General features: G+C 48.2%; 1 protein-coding gene across 1 annotated transcript in view; it reads right to left on the reverse strand.

The window, feature by feature from the left end:
- Window positions 1-11,840, reverse strand: part of GPATCH8 (G-patch domain containing 8) — a 73,077-nt gene that overhangs the window by 6,185 nt on the left and 55,052 nt on the right. The window contains 1 exon segment of the mRNA XM_015422796.1: window positions 5,189-5,197. Within this exon segment, the coding sequence (XP_015278282.1) occupies window positions 5,189-5,197 (9 nt within the window).

Consider the following 11,840-nt stretch of genomic DNA (forward strand, 5'->3'; position numbering starts at 1 on the left):
AGGAGCAAAACTGTGGGCTTGGGGGTTTGTTTGTTTTTACTACACCGGAATACGATTTGCCTTCCCTAGTTTATTCCATGCTTAACCACGGCGCGATTAAGGCGAGGTCCCTTCATCTCAGGTAAAGAGGGAGACGCCCCACCTAAAATGCTGGAGAGCCGCTGCCCATCACAGCAAGTCAGATCAATCAAATTGTTTGACTTGGTATAAGAAAACTTTGGTCATGGGGAGACCATCAACTGTCTGTCCCCCAGTCAAAGTTCCAGCAGAACAGCAGACTTATCCCACAGATGGTTTATTTTTATTCCATTCATTTCTACCCCGCCTTTCTCCCCAACGGGCCCCCGAAGTGGCATACAGCATTCTCCTCTCCTCCATTCTATCCTCCTGACAACCCTGTGAGGTAGGTTAGGCTGACAGCGTGTGACTGGCCCAAGGTCCCCCAGCGAGTTTCCATGGCACGAGTAGGGATTCAAACCTGGTTCTCCTAGATACTAGGCCGACACTCTTAACCACTGCACCACCCGGGCACTATGGCGCTTCTGAACAGGACAATCCTTGCGTAAGAAGCTACAAATAGAAATGAAGAAGCTGGAATACTACAGGAACCAGGGGAAGGAGTTTTTGACCTTCCTTGGGCACTTCCCCTCTGATCTCAGTGTCATGAAATTCACAACCCAATCCTAGATGTACTTATCTGGAAGGGAATACCACAGAGTTTGAGAGTTGCTTCCTAGTAAGTATGCTTAAGAGTTGGAGGGAAGCCTTACACGGAGTAGAACTGGAATAAGAGGCTACAGAACTGAATTTGTTAAATCTGACCACAAAACGCCAAGATCTGAACAGAAATTAGACATAGTACTCAGGCTACGGAATGAAGCAACCTGCTGGATTACAGCTTATATTTACTACACAACAATTGTTCAAAATCTCTATTATGTCAAAGTGTAGCACAGCACAGCCATCAAGATGTGCTCTTTGCATTCTCATCAACATTAGTGGTTACCTCCCACTATAATTTGAATATTTTTAGGAATGCATGAACCATTGTTAGCAATCACCTTCTGTGTGTGGTTACTGGGGAGAGACTCTGTTAACCCTCCCATCCTGAACTTCAACCAAATGGCAGCACTTGAAGCTCAACCAACCCCAAACGGAAAAGAATTTCATCAACTCAAGAGGCAAGTTGATTTGGCTTTTCATTCTGCCACTTCTCCCGGCTTGCTTGAGTACAGCAGAACAAGCAGAATATATTCACACAGACAAGTAAGCTCTGAAAAACCACAGGAAAAAGTACTCTGTCGTTTAAATGATGAAAGTCTGAATTATTCCATGGTTGCAACAATAAAGAGACAGTCAGTATAGAAATTAGAATTCAGTGTGTCTATTACTGACTGGAGTGCATCCCTCTTCAGTGAAACAAAGGGATTCTGCCTTTTGGAATGATCCAGAAACTTACCTTTCAGAGAGCTTTCCAATTTAACAAGACACTGAAATGCTGTTGCAACAGTCTCATACATTCACAGGAATGCTGGGAAAATAACTGTGGTGGAGGGGATGTAGAGATGGCAGGGGTGGATTACCTTCGTGTCCAGTCTTTTCTCTTCACACCAGAATCACTATGGCTCACGAGCAATCATTGAGAATTTAGAAAGCATGGCCGCAACGTTCAGGATCTCTTAAAGGTAAAGGTTCCCTTGCTCGAAAGCCAGTCGAATCCGACTCTAGGGTTGCGGTGCTCATCTCCGTTTCAAAGTCCAAGAGCCAGAGCTGTCCGAAGACGTTTCCGTGGTCATGTGGCCGGCATGACTAAACACCAAGGCGCATGGAACGTTGTTACCTTCCCACCGAAGTGGCACCTATTTATCTACTTGCAATGTCTTGCTTTCGAACTGCTAGGTTGGCAGGAGCTGGAACTAGAGACGGGAGCTCACTCCATCATGCGGCACCCGGGTCTCGAACTGCTGAACTACTGACCTTCCACAGCCTGCAGTTCAGCGTCTTAACCATTTGAGCCACCGCAGCTCCACTCAGGATCTCTTAAGGAATACCAAATTGCTATTCTGTGATCCTGGGTCTTTATGCTCTAGATTAAGAACATGATCAGACCAGCTAGTGGTCTACCTTTAAACTACCTAATCTTCATTGGTGGTAAAGTGCCATCTAGCTGCATACAACTTATGGCGATGCTGTAGAGTTTTCAAGGCAAGAGTTGTTCAGAGGTGACTTGCCACTGCCTGCCTCTGTGTGGCGAACCTGGGCTTCCTTGGTGGGCCCCCCAATCAAATACTAACCGGGGCTGACCCTGCTGAGATTCTGAAATCTGGTGAGACTGGACTATCCAGGTCAGGGCACCCTACTCGAAGGAGTAGAACGTTTTATTCCTGAACTAGATAGTTGTTGGCAAAACTCCCTCTAAACTGTGGAATCCTGTGAGCAAAAATTCTACTCGGTGAGCTCCTGGCATTAAAATTGTGAGCGAGCAATTTGACTGCTGCATGAATTAGTTTGCTCTGAAGCCCTCCTTCCTGAGCTAAGACAAAAATCTGTGAGCCAGAGACTAAAAAACTGTGAGCTACCTCACACTAACTCAGCTTAGAGGGAACCACTGGTTGTTGGGCTGACCCCTAACAGATAGAGACACAAAATAGTTAAAGTGTTATCTACCATCGTAGACCAACTTTGTGTTCATGTGACACAACGAGAGCATCCAAATGTTGTACAGGCGGGCAAAATCCTGTGTTAACGTACAGGTTGGTCTGTAATCATTAAACATTAAGTATTAGGTCCTGTCACCTAATACCACTGTTTCCATATGAAAACTTAGAATTAAATCACTGCACAGCAAGGCAGTTCTAGTTAGGGCTGCCAATTCCCCCCGGGGGGCGGATTTCCCCCCGCTTTGGAGGCCCGATTTCTGCCCCCGCGGAATCGGGCCCCGGGGGAAAACCCCACCCCTGCGTGCACGTCACAGGCAAGTGACGTCATGACGCCGGGCACGCTGGGGGCGGGGCCACAGCCATTTGAGGGGAAAACAGAGTTTTCCCCTCAAATGGCTGTGGCCCCGCCCCCAGCGTGCCCGGCGTCATGACGTCACTTGCCTGTGACATGCATGCGGCGTGCGTGCGCTCCGCGAGCCACCCCAGAGTCCCCCGCCGGCGAGGTAAGTCGGTTTGGCAACCCTAGTTCCAGTGTCTTTAATGAGAGTCAGGGAGGCTCAGTGAATTCAACATCTGACGCGGGATAGAGGCAAGATGAGTTCAAATCCAAATTCACTTCCCCAGTGAACTCTGTGGCCCACCAGACAGAAGCTTTGGTTACTCAGTCTCAAACGATGGGAAGTGAGTGAATCTGTGACAGAGCCTGCATGCCCAGACTGGCGCACGTCTGGCAAACAGCAAGGCGGATCACAACAAAGTCCCACCACCAAAGCACTGGAAGCTTAATTCAGCTAGCCCACCTCTTCCACTTAGGAGACGTCATCAGGCCACGCCCACATACTGTCATGCTCAGATCCTGCACCAAACACTGAATTTTCAGCTATGCCTCTGAAGAACTGAAGAATAGGAAACAGCCTGTTGAGTTGGCCCCCACACTCTGCTTTGCGCACCCTCCCATTCTACCGCATAACAAAAAAGAATAAAAGAACAACAAAGATTTATTTTGGCTGAGTTACCAAATCGTGAAACTCTAAATGTACACTTGAATTTCCCAACATGTATGTCTGCCCCGAAGATACCTGGCACATAACCCTGGGACTCACCCAACACAACTTACATAGTGCTAGCATTATCCTAATGTGAAGAGAATTCTGATTTAAATGATACCACGAGATACAGGGAGCATGGGCAGATTCTCCAAAGCTCACCAGACATTATTAAATGAAGCTATGGTATTAAATGAAGGTATGGTAACGCAGGGCCCAGCTTGATGAAAGGACGGGAGACCCACAAATGGATCTTCTGCTGGTTTCCCAATCTCCGAAAGATAAATAGGAGTGAGAGTGGACCTGATCCAGATCAAGGCATTGATGCAGGAAAGAAGAGGCCTACGCCCAAACCTGGGTGCTTATTTGCTCCACTGGGGGGAGCATTTTTGTTGTTGTACAGTCGCACAGTCGAGTCCAACTCTTCGCGACCCCATGGACCAGATCCCGCCAGGCCTTCCGGTCTTCCGCCATCCTCTGAAGTTGGCTCAATTTCATGTTCGTTGCATCGATGACACTGTCTAACCATCTCATCCTTTGCCGTCCCCATCTTCTTTGACCTTCAATCTTTCCCAGCATCAGGGTCTTCTTCTCCAGTGAGTGCTCCCTTCTCATTGGGTGGCCAAAGTATTTGAGCTTCAGTTTCATTATCTGGCCTTCCAGGGAACAGTCAGGGTTGATTTCTTTTAGGATTGACTGATTTGATCTCCTTGCAGTCCAGGGGACTCTCAAGAGTCTTCTCCAGCACCATAGTTCAAAAGAATCTATTCTTCCTATCCCACTGAGATGTGTCTTCAGAGCAAAGCAGAATACGGAGCCACACACTCACACATGCACACAAAATGACAGAGTTAGAGAAGCCAACAGAAAAACCTCACGCTTATAAATTCCCATGAAGCTCATGGGGTGTGTGAAGGGGTCACATTCTCTCATCCTAACCTACCTTGCAAGATTGTTGTGAGGATGACATGGGGGAGAACAGATACACTGCCCTGGGTATCCTGGAGGAAGGGTAGGGGAAAAGATCAAGCAAATACATTTTCGACCCACTGCCACTATTCAGTAGACCTACAAGTTCCAACTCTTCATAGCCTTCTTGGAGAAGTGGCCATTTTTTTTAACCCTCCTGTGTTTTCCATGCAGTCCTCGTTTTCTCAAAGAGAAAACCAATTTTGCACCAGCCTTTTGGAGCCAATGAGCTACAGCAAGGTCCAGATTGACAAGATTCCCCAGGTGGGAGTATACAGCATTGGGCAAAGGAAGCCACCATGCTTTCTGTGCCCTGGGTATTTATCCGTTACGCAACCCTCCCACCCCCAATATTTTCAAGTTATTTAGTAGTATAAAACACTTTGGGTGGAAAGAAATTAAAACATGCTGTCGAGTTGCAACCAACTTATGGTGACTCTTGCCACGGGGCACAGAGGTGGTCTGCCACTGCCTTCCTCTGCATAGTAACCCAAGTCATCCTTGGTGGCCAACCCTCAGCTTCTAACCTCTGAAGAGCCTAGGCTAAGCTGGGCTACTTGGACTTCTGGGTAGAAAGGCAGGATTTAAAAAGTCAAAGTGAACAGAAGTCTCCCAGGGCTGAGATGGGATTACCATTTGGCAGGAGCAATCAAAAACCCTTTAAAAAGGCGGGGGGGGGGCGAGCCAGCCTGATGGGAGGGTCATTAGGGCACGTCCACACAGCCCTCGAGTGAGGGAACTGGCGCTCTTCCCAAGTTTCAACATCTAGGTGTTCTTCAGAAGCTACTAATGAAATCAAGTTGATTTTGTAACGTAGATGGACCTGGACAACATGCTGGATTTTTTCCTCAATTAGGTCTGTGAAGCACTTACAGATGAGACTGGACAACATACCCTCTCCTGGTATCTGTAGACCCTTTGGCTTCAGGCCAGGCTACAGGACACAGGTTGTGCTGGTGACTTTCATTTGTGTGCCTCTGTGCCTTTCCTTCTGGATTTATCTGCAGCCTTTGATACAGTGGACCATACTCCCTTATTGAGATGTCCGGATGCAGAGGCAGGTACCAGGGGTGTGCTCTGGATTGGCTTTAAGTGTTCCTTACCAAGTGGGAGGACGGCGGAAGACAGGAGGGCCTGGCGGGAGCTGGTCCATGGGGTCGCGAAGAGTCGGACTCGACTGTGCGACTGAACAACAACCACCAAGTGGGAAAGGTTTGCTGCTGGAGACCAACTATCATCAAGGTAGGATTTGTCCTGTGGGAGGGCACAGTGTAATCCCTCGTGCTATTCAATCTCTATGTAAAGTCCTTAGGGTAGGATTTGTCCTGTGGGAGTCCACAGGGCACAGTGTAATCCCTCATGCTATTCAATCTCTATGTAAAGTCCTTAGGATAAATAATTCACAGTTTTGTAACTGGATTCCATCAATATGCAGACAACACCAAGCTCTGTCTCTCTCTAGCCAAATCTCCTGAAGATGCAATAGACCTCTTGAGCCACAGCAATTTAAGAAGAAGAGAAGAGACTGGATTTATACCCGGCCCTTCACTACCCAAAGGAGTCTCAGAGCGGCTTACAAACGCCTTTCCCTTCCCCTCCCCACAACAGACACCCTGTGAGGTAGGCGGGGCTGAGAGAGCTCTTGACAGACACTGCTCTTTCTCAAGAACAGCTCTTATCAGAACTATGGCTTGCCCAAGGTCATCCAGCAGGTGCAAGTGGAGGAGTGGGTAATCAAACTCAGTTCTCCCAGATTAGAGTCCAGGCACTTAACCACTACACCAAACTGGCTCTTAACCACAGCAATCAGGAAATGGGTGAACACATTTACACCAAATCCTGACAAGACAGAGGCATTAGCTGGTTGGGAAGCCTAAGTCTTGAAGGCCATTGTATTTCACCCTTCTGATGGCATTCCTCTGAGCTGACCCAATTAAGTTGTGCCGGACCCAGCATTACTCCTCGAGAAGCAAGTTAATTCAGCTACAAAACAACAACAACAACAAAAACCAACAAAAACCACCACCTTTCTTCTACCTCTCTTTAGCACAGAAGATCCCCCCCCCCCCCCCCCCCTATCTGGACCGGTGTGTTACGATAACATCAAGACTAGACTTCTGTTCTATAAGGCACCCTGCAAGAGCACAGCTACTATTGGGACCTAAGTGCAAATGACACCCATTCTGCAGTCACTCCATCAGCTGCTCACCAATTGCCAGTCTCAGATCAAGGTACTGGGCTATCACATATAAAGCCCATTCTGGTTCCCCACCAGCCTCACTAATTAAGCAGGGCCTTCTGCAGGCACCGCCAGGCAAATGGGCGAGGCCGACAACTGTCCGTACATGTCCCTTCCCTGCTGTGGCTCCCACCTTGTGGAATGACCTGCCTGAGGAGGTCAGGAAGCCTTCTGGCATTCCACAAACGACGTAAAACAGAATGCTTCAGGACAGCATGTTTATAAAAGACAAATGAGACCTATATTAAGATATAATGGTTCCAGAACATAATTTAACAGACGGTACAAGGCTGTGGGCTACACACGGGCCGGATATTGCGGGCGGGAGGGAGGCGTGGCTGTTTGCCCCGCAGCGAAATAACACGCGACTGCGCGATCAGGCGTCCCCTCGCGGTCCTGTGGTTAGGGGGGAGGTGCGGATCACACGACGCGCCAAAGAAGCAGCACGGCAAACGGGGTTGTGTTTGTTTGTTTTTACCTGAAGTATGCGCATGCCCCGTTGGGTGCTTGTGCGCATCCCTGAAGACTTCGGGGGGGAAAAACCTTTTCGCAATGGGGCATGGGCGGGCGCTGGATGCCACCGGAAACGCGATCAGACACCCGCCCTTGCCCTGCGGTTTCTGGAAACTAGTACCGGAAACTAGTACTGGAAACTAGTACCTCTGAGGTACTAGTGTTTTACCGCGCGTCTTTGGCAGGAAGCCTCGGGTGAGCCATGGGAGCTCTACGCTTCCCAGATGTGGCGGTGAGATCGCGCCCAGAAAATCCGCCTATCTTCCGCCCCTCTAGCGTGGCTAATGCTCCATGTGACCGGGGCCATAGTATATATTACCCAATTGTTCTGTCTTGCTCTCCCTACAATATTACTGATCTTCCTATGTAATCCCTCTTTGCAGCACTGTTGAACATCCCACGCCTAATGCTTCTGCTTTGTTCTCAGATCTCTGTCATCCTAGTCCTTCGGCTCTCCTCTGATGTGTTGTTCTGTTGACTGCACAGACTTACTTGAGTCTCAGCAAGAATGGCAGACTACAAATAACAAATAAATACAGCTGGAGCACTCAGGGACCTGTGAAGCGCTCGTCCCTCCTACTTTGAAGAATATCCCCTTCATACACAGTATTAAAAGTAAAGCAAAAGACAACAAAACCTCTCCCCTTCCCAAGAATGAAACACAGGCAACACCTCCTACAGCTGCAAGGCTCTTGCGATAAAGCCTCACAGCTCCTACCGTGACAGGGGCTGAACCCACCCATGTCACTAATCCGAGAGCTCTGCTATTAAAGGAAATTATAGTCCACCGTTAATGATGGGCCACAAAGACACCTTTTCCCGAGTGCTTAGACAAGCTGTGGGTAGTGAAGAGCGCTGCAAACTGTGATCATCTTTAGAGGATGGGCATGAACTGTGGCACGATTAAAAGGCTGCGTTTGTTACACTGAATGACACAAGAGGGCTTTTGCGGGGGCTTGTTTCAAGTTGGCAGGCCTAGGGCTTCCAGGATGGCTTCAGCTACACAATTAGCTCTCTCAGCAGGGTACACTTTCCTTTGTTGCAGCAGCAAGACCTTGTTATTGCTAGGAAAGCTACGCACACACTCTCACCAAAACGAATCCTAAACTTGGGCATTTCTTCATGGCACATTGCTAACTGCCCTACCCAGCAACACTGCCAATGATTTATTCCCTGCTTTGTGAAATGATCTTGAGATGAGGACACAGGAGCTTTTCCCTCTTTTCCTGCACTTAAGGTAAAAGATATGGCTTTGCTGAAGTGACTGGCAAATGCATGCTCAAGTCAAGGCAGTCTTACTGCACTGAGAATCCAGATCGCCCAATTAATCCGAGGGTTTGGGCTGGGTTGTCATCGGTGTACCTGCTGACGGATGGCGAACCTGACTCTGCCCCAGAAAACCTGGCTAGGGCTTTGGGGGCCGTGGCTGGTTGGTTGCAACAGAGCCGGCTGAAGCTGAATCCGGTGAAGAGGGAGGGTCCTGTACCCGGAGACGTGGGGGGATAGGAGCAGGAATCTGACTCCCAGCCCTTTGTGGGGTGCCACTGGGGCTGACCCCAATGGTGAGGGGCTTAGGGGTGATTCTGGGTGCCTCCTTTTCTATGTAGGCCCAGATCACCAATGCTGCCAGACCAGCCTTCTACCATCTTCAGTTGGTCAGGCATTTGTTTCTTTACCTCTCTCCCCAGGACCTTGTGACAAGTGATCCATGCAATGGTCGCTTCCAGGTTAGATTACTTCAACTCACTCTACACGGGCCTACCCCCGAGTCTGATCCGGACGCTTCAACTGGTACAAAATGCAGCGGCATGCCTGCTGACTGGGATATCTATGCCGATGCACATACAGCCAGTGCTGCGCCAACTGCATTAGCTGTCAAGTTGAGCACTGGATCGGAATCAAGGTTATGACACTAACCTTTAAGGACCTATGCAGCCAGGGACCAACATACCTACGGGACCGTCTCTCCCCAAATGTGCCCCGAAGAGACTTGCCCTCTTCTGAACAGCACCGCTTGGTAGTCCCCGGCCCAAAGGACATCTGCCTTGCCTCGACCAGGGCCAGGGTTTTTCCAGCCCCGGCTCCTCTTGGTAGAACATGCTCCCAATTGAAATCAGGGCCCTATGGGATTTATTATAATTCCGTGGGGCCTGCAAAATGGAGCTGTTCCACCGGGCTTTTGGCTGAGGTGGCAGACATCCAAATGACACCGGCCTTCCCTGCTCAACATGACCAATCTGCTTAATTTGCACCATCCGCCTAGGGCACTGCTGGTTCTGGCTTTGAGAGAAATGTGTCCTCCCCGACACTGTTGCGGCATTCACTGTAGTCAGAACTGTTACGCTGCCATCTGGGATTTTTTTAAATTGATGCGCCTATGATGTTTTTATGAATTACTATTTACTGTTTTCCTATATGTTGTGAGCCGCCCTGAGCCCGCTTGCGGGGTAGAGCAGGATATAAATGGAATAAGCCCCCCCCCCCATGAAGGAGGATCTTTCGGCGTTTTGTTTGCTTCCACTTGCTTCCTTTGGCATCAAGCTGGTTCAGCGGCAACACCCTCGAGAGGTGACCCTGGACAAATTCAAAAGCAAACTTGAATGGCTCCTTGTTTCTCTGGAACTCTTCTCGAGAGCACTTGGCAGAGGAGAACAATTCATGGGAACCGAATGTACAGGAGATACTGATTTGGCTTGAAAATAACACATTTTCACACATGTAGCCTTCCTATGGAAGGACCACTGGATACTTACTGTGAAAGGTCCTCCGCCTTTGAGGAAAGGAGGAGATCTTGGTGGGTGTTCAGTTTAGTTTAGTTTAATTATTACGGTCTTAAGACCAGCATGATCTTGGTGGGTGATTCCCACCATCCATTCAGACAGGCAGGAACAACTTTTTTCTCCTTATTCCCCCCCCCTCCAATATTTGGTGGAGATACAGAAATAAACAGAGTAGCCATATTTCTGATGTGCTCCGTTCTTCATATGAAAGTCTTCAGTGCTCTTCTGACATCCAGAGTGTGCCACAACATTCCTCTCAGATGGCAGAATGATGGGAAGCTGATCTCTTGGGATCTATAAAAATGAAGAAACTACCTTCGGTCCACTCTCAACGTCATCTTATCCCTATGGAAGATACATAGTTCTGGTTTGATGGAAAGAAGTAGAAGAGATTGAATTTATACCCCACTCTTCACTCAGAGTGGCTTACAATCTCTTTCCTTTCCTCTCCCAAAACAGACACCTTGTGAGGTAGGTGGAGCTGAGAGAGCTGTAAGAGAACTGCTCTTGACGGGACAGTTCTCAGAGAACTGTGACTGACCCAAGGTCACCCAGCTGGCTGCATGCGGAGGAGTGGGGAATCAAACCCGGCTCTCCAGATTAGAGTGGGGAATCAAACCCGGCTCTCCGCTGCTCTTAATCACTACACCAAAGTGCTCCAAGCTCTGAGACTCACCTTGCAGGAAGTGATAGCCACTAGAAATAGGGATGCTAAAAACAACAAAAAAGGGTTCTTTTCTTATGTTCAAAGTAAGAAAAAGAGCACGATAGGCTCATGCGGAGACAGGAAAGTGAAATTGTAACAGGTGATGAAGAGAGGACAGAACGGCTCAATTTTTACTTTTCCTCAGTCTTCTCTTGCAAGGGAAATGGTGCTCAACGTGGCAAAAACGGAACACATGATGAGGGAAGGGAGTTGCAGCCTAGGATCAGCAAAGTTTAAATGAAACTAAGTCTTCGGGGCCAGATGAACTGCATCCAAGGGTACTAAAAGAACTTGCAGATGTAATTTCTGAGCCTCTGGCCCTTATTTTTGAGAATTCTTGGAGAACAGGTGAAGTGCCAGAAGACTGGAGGTGGGCAAATGTTGTCCCCATCTTCAAGAAGGGGAAAAAGGAGGATCCGGGTAACTACCGACCCGTCAGCTTGATGTCTATACCTGGGAAAGCTTTAGAACAAATAATAAAACAGACAGTCCTTGAGCATTTAGAAAGGACAGCTGTGATTACTAAGAGGCAGCATGGGTTTCTCAAGAACATGTCAGACTAACCTCATCTGGTTTTTTCGAGAAAGCTACTACCTTGCTGGATCAAGGATATGCTGTAGATATAGTTTATCTTGAATTCAGTAAGGATTTTGATAAGATTCCACATAATATTCTTGTTGACAAGTTGATACAATGTGGTTTGGATCCTATTATCATTAGATGGATCTGTAACTGGTTGACAAATGGCACCCAAAGAATGCTTGTGAATGGTTCCTCATCCTCCTGGAGAGAGGAGTGACAAGTGGAGTGCCTCAAGGATCTGTCCTGGGACCTGTTTTGTTCAACATCTTTATCAGTGATTTGGATGAAGGAATACAGGGAATGCTTATTAAATTTGTAGATGATACTAAATTGGGAAGGTTAGCA

The sequence above is a fragment of the Gekko japonicus genome, unplaced genomic scaffold (genome assembly GCF_001447785.1).
Source record: "Gekko japonicus isolate JY-2015 unplaced genomic scaffold, Gekko_japonicus_V1.1 scaffold3825, whole genome shotgun sequence".
Taxonomy (NCBI): Eukaryota; Metazoa; Chordata; class Lepidosauria; order Squamata; family Gekkonidae; genus Gekko; species Gekko japonicus.